Raw genomic sequence first — 12,174 nt, 5'->3', positions numbered from 1 at the left:
GTGAAGGACTCCGACAAGGGAGAACGTTCCAGAAGAAGAGCAGATTCAGAGGCTCCTGTAACAGGAACGTGCTCCCCAAGATTAAGGAATTGAACACTGACTCAGGGAAGGGCAGAGTGTAGGAAGAGGGGGTGGTGGCCGAGGGGGCTGAGGGGCAGGCCAGGCCATGCTGGCCTCGGAGGCCACGTCAAGGGGTTTGAGCTTTATCCGAAGGGCCACAAGGGGCCATGAAAGGGTTTTAAACAGAGACGGGATGATCTTATTTGTGTTTTATAAACTTTACCCTTGGCTACAGATCCGAGAACTATCGCACAGGGACAAGTCTGCAGCAAAGGACGCACTGGAGGCTGCTGCAGCCACCCATGGGTGCTAGGACAGGAGGTGAACAAGGCGGCGGTGACAGGGGTGCAGCTGCGGGAGGGACTCTCGGGAGATAGAACTGGCTGATGAGATGCTGGATGTGGAGATGGCTCAGAACATCCAGGCAGGAAATATGGGGACCGAGGCTCCGTGGGTCCGAGAAATGAGTTAAGAGGGAGCCGTGTAGAGTCTGAAGTATCTTCTATGTACTCAATGGGCTTAGCAAAGCGAAATTTAACAATAGGCCATTTAGGGGTTATCTCTTCAGTATGTACCCAGTGACGTATCATCTTGAGTTTACACCTTCACCTTTTGAAGGATGAGTAAATCTTATCTAGCATTCACGCACGTCATGAGAAAAGAAAATTTTTATAATGTTCTCACGGAAATATTCTCTCTTCTGAACATAACCACTTCCACAAAGCCGCCTACGGCATCGGTCCACCTGCCCCCGTAATAAAATGCATTGTCCCCGAGCCAGTATTTTAGTCGCTGGGGTTGAAAAGCGGGTTTCGCTCCTCTTAAGACACAGCTCCAGATTCGTAGGAGGGCTCCGGAAAACTCCGCCAGGCTGTGCGAAGGGTGCCAAACAAAAGCAGAGTTTTCAACAACATCCAATATGAAGACGGGGGAGGAAGAAACTCCACAGCCCGACTGAGAAAACGAACAAAGGAAATGAAGAGAGTCTCAGCTTGAAAAAAAAAAAAAAAATGGCTCTGAAACACTTAGAGTTCACTCAGGATAAGGGAAATATAAAAATCCTGACTGTACTGTTTTCCACTCAGAGATGAGCAAAGATGGAGTTTGCGACACATTGCGTTGGTGAGGGGCTGGGGAGGCGGCTTCCCAGTGGGTGGGATTTCCACGGAGGATGATTTAGCAACAGCCCCAAATGCAATGTGTCCGTAACACTTTTGAAGCAGATTCATGTCAAGAAATTCGTCTAACAGGTTATACTCCCATATGTGCGAAATGGCTTAAATTTGCGATTATTCACTGACACCCAGAAAGAACCTAAACGTCCCTACAAGCACGGAACAGAATGTGGTCTATACAGACAGTGGAATATTATCAAGCCATTCGAAGAAGATGAAATTCTGACACACAAGACAAGATGGATGAACCCGAGGACCTGATTCTAAGTGAAATAAGCCAGACCCAAAAGGGAAAGAAAGTATCGTATGATTCCATCTATTTGAGACACCCGGAATATTCAGATTCGCAGAGGCAGGAAGTAGAATGGTGGCTACCAGGGCCTGGGGGACAGCGTTTCAGTTCAGGATGAAAAAAAAAGTTCTGGAGGCGGATGGCGGCAGCGGTGGCACAATGTGAATGTACTTAACGACACTCGACGGCTCCCCTGAGAAAGGTAAATCTCACGTTACGCAGAGTTTACCGCCGCCACCAGGACAAAACACAAGAATGAATGAAGAAACCGCTTTATGGACTGCTGTGGAACAACCTCCAAGATATATCATCAAGTGAAAATAAACTTTCCGGAATACCAGGTATACTACGGCGTCTCTTGTGTAAAAATTGGAGGGGACCAGAGGAACATCCATTTACTTACATAGGCACAGAGTTTCTCAAAAGCATACAGAAGAACCTGGAAATACTGGTACCCCCCAGACGGGAGCCGGTGAGCTGGGGGTGGACGGCAGAAGGAGGGAGGAGGCAACGTGTCAGCTGGTGCTGTTTGGCACCTTCTAATTTTACAGCGTGTAAATACGTTAGATATTTTTTTTTAAATTTAAACAATTAAGCTTTAAAAATTAATACCATTAAAAATTTTTTTATAAAAAAATAGTTTTTCTTGCTCTCCTAAAAACAATGATCTTTCCCCACTATGAAAATCCATGCTTTTAAAAACAGATTTTTAGGAAACTGATGGGATGTGTCTTTTTGTTCAATCAGCACACTGAACTGTCGTGCACACTGAATTTTTCACATAAAACCACTTGGATAAAAATATCAATGGAGGGTATTGTTTTCTACCAGGTGTCTAATTCATGCATGGACTTCACCCAACTACCTGGCTAATCTTCCTCGCCCCCTCATGATCTGTCTGCATGAGTCAGATCCCAATGAAAACACCCAGAGGCACCTTTTCCAAAGAAATAAGCGAGATGAACGATTTGAAAGTGAAGGTCCCTGCCCTCCGTCCACTCCGGGTGGCCCCTGTCTCGCCGCTGGCTCCCACGGGTGCCCAGTGACACCATGGGCCTTCCTTCCGGCTGCCACTGCCCGCTGCTGCTGCTCCCCTTGACCAAGCCCACTGTGTCATAACGAAACCGACATGCCTGTGGTTACATTTCGGCAGGTGTTCGACTCATCAGATCTTGATAACTATTGTCTCTCGTTGCCTTTAGAAGAAGAGGCCATTTGGCCCCCGAACGTCTGATTAGAGTTCCACTAAAAAGTATCGTTTTTGTAAGAAAGTCGATCACTGGTCAACAGGTCTTTGAAAAAAATTTTTTCGCTTTTCTCAATTTTTAACAGGAAAACGCGTTCTAGGTCATTTTCTAAAGGAATTTGCCTTTTTTCCTCTTTTTCTTAAATAGGTTCTCACTGCCGTTGGGACTTAAACTTTTCTTTCGTGTTATCCTCAGCATCTTAAATCGATGGTTTGCAGCGTAGCCTGGAAAACTGGCCGATTTGAAATTTTGCATCTATATTCATTGAGGGTAGGAGGATATTTATACTTTGGATCACCAAGATACCACGCTTTCCAAATCCAGGGGTTTTAACTCCTAATTGGTCAACATTCAATTGCATAACCAAATTCTTTCTTGCCAAATCCTGTCTTTTAGTGGGGAAAAAAGTCCCATTTAGTGACTAATTCCCTGAGTTGGCTGAACGCAACCCTGTTGGAAAGATAATTTGGGCAGATTCCCATGGCTAACCGTGATTAATATATTATTTAACTTGAAAAGCGATTAAACTCTTCTGCAGAAAATAGATTCCCACAATTAGGGGAACTGTTGATTTTCACGCTATTCCAGCTATCTTTTATGATCTCACTAAAAACGTGGGCATCTTATAAGTAGTGTGGCTCCTTGCTTTCACATACGTATTTTAAGAGCTAGACGAGAAAAATTTTTTTTCTGAAACTCCACGTTTACTATCTAAATAAGACACGGCCACTAAAAAGGAAATCTGATAAATAAGATCCCATGATTATAAATTCTGCAAACTACGAGGTCTGCCTTCATGATGCAAATTCGGTGTAGCTTTCATTCGGTTAAATCCCCTAGTTTATTTGAAGTATAAATACAAAGTAGCAAAACTCAACTTTCCAAGACTTCACATATAGTGTAAAATGACAGGGAATTGTGCTTCAAGTTGTATATGCCGCAATTCACTGCACGAGGAGACCCTTCCAGCCAAAGGAATTTACAGGCGTTTGGGTGGCGGATGCATCCTGAGATATTCTACCTGAGGTGTAATATAGTAACAACAATAACAGGTTTAAAAGCCCATGACATTTTTATGGCGATATGACTGCCACATGGCCTGAGGCTGTCCCAAGGCTGAGGTCGCGCGGCCGAGGCAGCGAAGCCAGGAGCGTTTGAAGACAAACCTATTTCTATGAAGGCAAGAACCAAATGAATAAAGCGAGTAAACCTGAGGGCTTCTCCCCTCGAAGAATTCCTGGACTTCCCCAACCTTGTGCGTGAAAACGGGGAAGGAACATTGCCACTGACCATCACCGTTTCACAGGGACGTTGGAAAACTTGCCGATAAAAGGCAAAGGCATTGAAATCTGACCAGCGTTTGAGATTCTCAGAAAAGACACGGTCCACTTTAGGTTGCCTTTTAGAAAGAGCAGAATTCCAGAACACTAAGGGACCTGAGAAATAATGTAATCACGTCGCTCCTTTTGGGAATTCGCCTTGCTCAATAAACATTTAACTTTTGTGAGAGACAAGACTTGCACCCGGGCCTCCCAGCCCCGCTCCAATGCTCTGCGTATGCCCTGACCATCCAAATAAAATTCTCAGGTGCCTTGCTCTTCATGTGACAAGGGCTTTGTGCAACAAAAATACCTTTCGCTTGTTTGGAATTTGGCATATATTTTCCCTGGAAATAGGATATACAATAACCAGGTCCCTGGGCCAGCCTAAATACCTAATATGTGGACAGGAAGTAGTAATATGCTAAAAAAAAAAAAAAAAACCTGCAAATCTTCACCCAAGAACTGAATTTATTGTTCTAAGTTGAAATGCCAGGAGCAATGGGGTCAGAGATGCCTCCTCTCGGAGACCCCGCCCCCAGCTCCAAATGACTCCTGACCATCAGGAAGGGAGAAGCCGGGCTCCAGTGGGTGAGGAGCGGGGAGCTTCGTAAGGCAGAGCCCCAGGGTTCACCTCCGTATTCCACGCAGGCTCCCTCGACACGGAGTTCGTCATCCTCCAGAAGGCTCCGGACCACCTCCCGCTGAGCTGCCGCCTGTCACCGTCTGGGGTTCTGCGCCGGCGCCCATCCCCTCTGCCCTGCCGTGGCCTCATAATCGTGCGCGGCCAACGTGCCGTTCTCTTCTGATGATGAACGCGCAGGCACTGTGTTCACGGCTTGCCAAGGCTTTAGGACGACTGTCAACGGTGAGAAAGAGCGTAGAAACGACCCTCTCTCCTGGGCTGCTCCCCCCGGCCCCCTCGTTCCTGTTCTTTAACCTCTGATGGAGTCCCTCCATCAGGCATACCCTATGGACAGGTGCACGCAGCTCAAACGCATTCAGGAACAGCATTTCTTCACGGGGCTGAAGTAAGACTTTGAAAAGCAGGGAAGAGCCCACTGTAGACTTGGGCTGGTGAGAACATGAAGGAGATGGCATCCGGGAAGCCACGGGGACACGGGGAGAGGCATTCTCTGTCTGCCAAGCCTGACCCAGTCACTTGCGGAAGGCGTTCATGACAGAGCCTTCGGTTGTGCCTTTGTATTTTCATGTCCGTTTACCCAAAGCTAAAGTACCGGCTTCAGGACATGTCTTCTCAGGCCCTGGCAGCACTGAGCAGCACACAGTCAGTGATCGGCAAATGCCTGTCGACTGACCACCTGGCCACATCCAAGCCACTTCACTGTCGTGACCTTCTACAGTAGCATAGGGGAAGGAAGCGTTTTCACTGTACCAAAATCTGGAAAAGTCCTAAACAGCCATGAACAGTAGTTTTTCCTCACTTTCTCTCTCTGTCTGTATTTGGTTCTTTTCTTCCAATTGGAGGAGGGTGCCCCTGTTCATTAGAAGCTGTTCCGGAAGCTGCCTCTGAACAGAACAACCCATCTCCTGGACTTGGGCACCACCGACCTGCCGGACCAATGTCTGGCTGGGATCAGAAAGAGAACGGCAAGCTTCGCCCATCAGGGACTCACGGTGCCTTTCGAAGCTGACTTCTCACCCTCCAGGGGCCGGCATCGACCCTTCCGCTCATTAAATGTGCTTCGCTCTGAGAGGCAGGCGCCCGTTTGGGGCGGGGAGGACACAGCTATGTCCCACGAGAACCTGTTTCTGTCACCGCTTGTCACTGGAAGCTGCCGCATCACATCCAAAGAGCACATTTCGAAAGCTCTGGGTATTTTTTTTTTTTTTTTTTTGAAAAAGCTCCGCCAAATATCCTGGATGCACAGTCTTCAGTACGATTATTTCAGAAGAGAGTCCGGTGCCTCGCACTTTGACAGGTCCTCGAGGGAGAAGCCAGGGAAGAGCGATGAAGACACAAAGGACCCTCCACGATTCAAGGCGGAGAGGGGCAGCTACGGTGGGACTGTCGTAAAATCAGATTTCTAAAACGACGGACGGAGTTTTCATTCAACTTACCAAAAACGGGCCAAGCAGTGACCTATTGAAACTCTTAGCAAATGACAAGACGTGACGAAAAGTGGACAACTGTTCCGCCTCCTCTGACGGCAGGATATGAAGGAATCCAGGAGGAAAATAGCAGGACTGGGAGAGAGTCCGACGATTGGTGAATACGACAACTTTTGTTGCCGAAGATTCTGGAACCGTCTTTGGCCATCTTGAAACACAGCATCGACTCCTACCTTGATGTAGCTGGCCCTGTGTAGCCCCACCATCGGCAGCAAAACTTGCAGGCTGCCTCTTACTCCTGTTAGTCTATGATCACAGTTTTTTTTTTTTTTGAATATTTGAATCTTTGCGACACATTCTAATTATAACCTTGTTAGCTGCTCACTGCCTCAGAGAAAATCTTCAAATTCTTCTGGCCACCTTTCGCCGTGTGAAAAACTCTGCTGGACACACCTTGTTAGAATAAGCGTGGAAAAAGCCGCCAAGATAGGAGGGTGCCCGAGCTTAGCTTTCCGGTTGTAAAATCTATGCTTCGCTGTCCTTTTAGGGTTGCGATTTCATTTTTACTGGATATTTCACGCTACACGTGATTCAGATCACTCTGCATCTCAAAAAAGGCAGAGGGACGGGTCGCATGTACTAGAAGGGGGGTCACTGTCAGTTTCTTCTGCCCTCGTGAGAACCTGACAAGATTTGAAGCTGGCCCTGCACTGGGGAAAGAGACAAGGAAGTAGAGAGCTAGTGAAATATAGAAGAATTTGGTTCTGAATCTCTGTTTTTTCTTAATTCATCCAAAGGGAAAATACTGATGTAAAAAAAAAAAAAATGTCGCCACGACTCGCTCAAACATTTATTTGTTATGTGCCTGGAAAGGACACTAATGGGAACCATAAAGCAACTGAGACCAGTCTTGGCTTCAGAGTCTGACCGAGTTCACTTTCCTTATTCTCAATCATGGGCTGAACTGAGTTCCTGCAAAATTCGTTACCTTGACGTCCCAACCCGAAATGCGACTTGACCGTACGTAGCGATAGGGCTTTTTACAGAGGCCATTATGTCAAATGCGGTCCTGTGGGTGGGCCCCAACCCAACAGGACAGGTGTCACAAGGAGCAGAGATGAGGACGCGCACACACACACACAGAGGGGAGACAAAGTGAGCACACGGCCACAAGGCGGCCCCCAGCAAACCACGGAGAGAGGCCTCAGACGGAACGCCTTGACCTTGAACGTCCGGCCTTCAGAACTGTGAGACGATGCCTGTCTTCCGTGTAAGTCGCCCAGGCCAGCCCGTGGCACTGTGGTTTGGCGGCCCTGGCAGACTAATGCCCCTCACCCTCTCGGTCTCCTCACCACCAATTTTGAACATTGCTTCATTCTTTTATCACCTTCGATTCACTGTTTTTCCTAATTCTCACCTTTTTTTGCTCCATGGAACTCCTCTCTATCCCTTCCTTCGTGACTCTTTACTTGTCGTTTAAGAGAGGTTCCCTCACTGTCTTCCCAGATGGTGGCAGAGGCTTGGGAAAGCGAGAGAGAGAGAGAAGGCATCTTATGTCTGGGTCTGTTGAGAGGCCCGGTTCCCCAAAGCTCCCAGGTATATGTGGTTTGCAAGGGTCTATAGACAAGTATTCAACACCATCAGAAGGTGTCCTTCTCCTTTCTGGGGGACCTTGACCAAGTCACTCAACTTCTCTGAGTTTCTGTTTTCTCATATATTGAAAAAATAGTGACACGAATTCATGCACAGTTGTTGTCAGGTTGAATGAAGGTAATACATTGGAAAAAATACTTTATATACTAATCACCATAGCTCACTTTCCCTATCTGTAAAAGAGGTACTACCTAGAATTTGATAGTATGCCTTCATGAAAAAGACCAGTCGGCCAATGATTAAAACGTCTGTGACTCTGGATATTATATAGTTTAAAAAATTATTTCTACTCTATATTTCATTGGCCTGATAAAGTTTATTTTTGTTTCTCCTGCTAGTTAATATTTATGAAGAGTGTTGTACTCAGTTTAAAGAGGTAGATTCTAAAGACACAAAAGACCTGGTTCTTGCCTTTATGGAGCCTGCAATCTATTTGGAAAGATAAAATTTTAACAGTAAAAACACTTGTAAAACTCATTCAAAGTGGTTTTTGGGGCTGCAATAGAATATATGTGGCCAAATCTCACTGCAGGTCAAGCCAGATACACACCCGAACTTTCTAGAACAACTTTCCAGAGAGCGATTTCCAGTGATCCCCTACTAAAGTCACTGTTAGTAGAAGCTAACAAATCTGATTTAAAAGATTTAAAATTAAAAAGATAAATAAAATAAAATAAAATAAAAGACAGATAATAAAAACCTGAATGCTAACTTTAAGTAGTGTATTGTTTTAAACAAATCTAATTCTATAGTAATTTGTAAAATAGAACTCATTAATAGACTAGTACCCCTAATATTCCTAAAACTTGATTAAAATGATCACGTTTTAATTTTCTCATTAACTCCTCAGGAACCCCTGAAAACATTTCATTGACAATGTTGCTACATTCCATTAGGAAAACCATATATTCTTCAGAAATGCAATTGATAGCTGACTTTAGGAATATCTCAACGAAAAAGAAACCACGTCTCTTTTTAGAAATTCACGCTCACTATTAAGAATGATCAAAATATGGTAATTTGGGTAGGAGGGACATGGGAATAAAAGGGGTTAAATGCTTCAGAAGCAGCATTTGGATTCAGATCCTGACTTTACCACTTACTAACTATAAGGCCTGGCGCAGACTACTGTGCTTACAAGTGTGATCGTCCTCATGTTTTAAATGGATACACTAATGCCCTCCTTGAAAGGTCAAAGGTGATGACAACATGAAGTGCAAAGCTCACCTGTGATCGGTGCCTCTCTTGGACAGTAGCAGGGTCTGTCCTGGGTGGAATTTCTAAATGAGAATGTCATAGTAGATTATAACTACTCTCTAGCCTTTTCCTCTCCCTAAACTGTGATTTTTTTTTTCTAATTCAACTTTATATGTCCCTCTGCCCATTTATCCCTTTTCTTTCAAGTCCGGCACTATACACATCCCCCAGTAAAGCCTCAATAAATTGCGATGAATGAATACATGAATCAATAAATAACATGTAGATAATTTTAAAACAAAGGAACAGGAAGAAATAAACTAGTGTATGGAATACACCTTAAGAACTGGTAAACAGATCAATGTCTTTGGGAAACAAAATCTGGAGAAACAAATTAAAAACACCAAAAGATATCTTTAGCTGTAGTAGAATAAGAGGAAAAGGAACTGTAGATCATTCGAATTCCTTGATAATTTTTCTTTCTGTGGTGTATGGCTAAAACAAGCAATTTTCGAGATTACAAGCCAAAATTATTTGGCACATTTACATATAAACGAATACCCAGTGAAATAAAATGGAGGTTGATTCTCTCCCATGGTTTGTGAAAGTCTCGTCTTTCTAAAACATTTTAAGATGCATCTGTCTGGGTTCTCAATACCGTGCCCGTGACCTGCTCTATGTGCTTTTCTTTCCCAAAGATTTTGGTTAACCCGTTGGAAAGGCTGAAGGCCAATTTGTTTTCATGGATCCAAACCTGATTCTGTATTTTTTAAAATGACAATAATTAAGGAATACCCATCAGAAGATCCTACACCGAAAACGAGGAAAGAATACACTTTTACTATACATTACTTTAGAAAAGGACATCTTATCTTTTTCATGCCTTCCATCGGACCACAACCATTTTCGAAAGCAAAGTATTAGGGTGTTAAGTAGGCTACGGTAACCTGGAAGCCTGACTCCCTAACCAAAGGACAAGTGGCTGCCAATAAACAGACTTGAGTTAACGAGCCAGAGCGACAAGTGTCAAAGGAAGAAACATCAGACTTGTTGCTCCATCCTGGAAAAAAGCTCCCCCAAGATTCCGCGTCCCCTCCCCCGCGCTCTTCCGTCGCTCGGCAACCCGGGCACGCCGCAGCTCGGCCCCGCCCCCGCTGCCATGGCAACGCGGCCGCGCCGGCGCGCGGGCTTTGTGCTCGCGCCCCGGGGCGCAGCTGTGCGCGCTCGCCCCTGCACCTGCTGGGCCGCGGCAACTTTTCAAATCTGCAGCTCGCCGACTGCTTCGCCGGGTCTCCCACCCGGAGCCTCTGACCCTCCCCTTCTCTCACCCTCGGTTCTGAGAAAATGTTCCACGGACACCGGATTTCAGTGTCCCTTCTCCAAAAGTGAGGGAGGGGTGACGACCGGCAAAGAAAAAACACTTACTTTTCCCAGCATTCCTCCGCGTTCGCAGGGGGTCTTCGGAGGGCGCTCACCATCCCGCGCCGAGCTCGGAGTGGGGAGTCACGGGGAAGCCGAGGGGGAACTTGGTCTCGGGCGCGCGCCGCGCCGAGGCCCCTGCGCCCTGCGCCACAAAGGGCGGGACCTTCGGACCCCTGGGTCCCGAGACTGCTAATCCGTCCGACTGTTACCACCTTGGCCAGGCTTTTCAGATTGGCTCTGAAGGGCTGATCAGAGGCGAGGAACAGCTCCAGGCCCCGTTCTCGGCGGCAGGCTGAGCTTCCAAGACGCAGGCTGCGCGCGCTATTGTTTGTTGGTTTGGGGAGGACGTGGTGGAGGGTGGGGGCGGCCGGCCGGAGCCCGCTTCGGGCCGGCTCACGTGGAATGTCTTGCTGGGTTTTCTCGCCGGCTTGCTCCCCGCCCCTTGCTGTTGCATATTCATAAAAGGCGGAGTGGCTTTCCATCACTTTTGAATCCCCAGGGTTGAGAAAGCCCAAACGAGTGGAGATGATCTGATTTGGAAGGGAACACTAAGAAGAAAACAGGGCGAGGGAAATAAGTGGGAACGTGAATAAATAAGCAAGCGTAGGATTCCCATCTCACAATTTCGTCCCCCATATTCCGGCGGCAAGAGGGCATGCGCCCATACACACACACACACACACACACACACACACACACACACCATTTCTCAATGCCTGAATAGAGCAAAAATTTCAAGGAGGTCCTGACTAAATCCCCTGGTCCTAATTAGAATATTGGACTAATTGGGGGATTTTTCCCCGAAGGATTTTTAACAATGGTTGCAGCTCTATGCTCCTCAAACCAAAGAGAGCAGTTAAATTTACATATGCGGACCTCACTAATTGCGTTGATTCTGTTGAATTTCATCGCAATCAATCGACTGCTTTTAATGTGGTACGAATGCCACCGTTCCCCGAATCCCAAATGTTCTGATTTTTATAAACGGTCAAGTTGCTAATGGAAACCTATTTTCGTAATATAAAAATAGGGTAAGAAAAATGACGGACCTGAGGAAGTTCACATGGAGGGCACAGGACACTCTGATTGAGAGGCACTGAAAGCCATCGGCGCCGAGCTATTTCCTCCAGATGTAACATGTGGTTCTCCAGAATGGATTCTCTTTCCTCCCTGAAATTTCCACCGTAAGAAGAATCATTGCTAAATGACATCATGCAATTCAGGCCACTACCCGAGAAGGGTGATTTGAAAGGATGCGAAGAGTGTTCTGCCTAACACTCTGCCTCTAAACAACCTGCCATGATGATTTCGCCACCAGATTCGCTCCTCTGTATTAAAGTATGATAGAAAAGTCCCCACTGAGATACAAATCTGTCGGCTGGAAGTGGCAACCCATACTCGTTACCCCTCGATAATTACAGGGGGCGAGACTTAAGGACTGCGGAGAGCTGCTCATCTTACAAATCTTCCCTAGTGCCTATCCACCAGTGAATCATGGGTACTGGGGAGAAAACTGGCAATGAAACAGCCAGAGTCCCCAACCTAGTCAGGGAGTGACCATTAAAGAAAAATAAAGCCATTTAGAAAGGCAGATGCTGGAAGCCCAGGGAGTATGGCGGTGCCATGACTACCCTGATGGACCCGACTGCGGACCCAGAGAAGATTCCTTCGGTGCGAAGCCTGAGAAGTAATTTATCTGCTGAGATGGACTCCCCTGTGATCCACCGAGGGCTCAA

General features: G+C 46.3%; 1 protein-coding gene across 1 annotated transcript in view; it reads right to left on the bottom strand.

Annotated features, from left to right (window-relative positions):
- Positions 1-10,468, bottom strand: part of SPATA13 (spermatogenesis associated 13) — a 284,285-nt gene extending 273,817 nt beyond the window's left edge. Inside the window, exon 1 of the mRNA XM_036228451.1 lies at positions 10,442-10,468. Within this exon, the coding sequence (XP_036084344.1) occupies positions 10,442-10,453 (12 nt within the window). The 5' untranslated portion in view covers positions 10,454-10,468. The remainder of the gene's footprint in view (positions 1-10,441) is intronic.
- Between the last annotated feature and the right edge of the window lie 1,706 nt (positions 10,469-12,174).

The sequence above is a fragment of the Rousettus aegyptiacus genome, unplaced genomic scaffold, assembly GCF_014176215.1.
Source record: "Rousettus aegyptiacus isolate mRouAeg1 unplaced genomic scaffold, mRouAeg1.p scaffold_m13_p_11, whole genome shotgun sequence".
NCBI classification, from domain to species: domain Eukaryota; kingdom Metazoa; phylum Chordata; class Mammalia; order Chiroptera; family Pteropodidae; genus Rousettus; species Rousettus aegyptiacus.
This window is presented reverse-complemented; position numbering and strand designations above follow the sequence as displayed.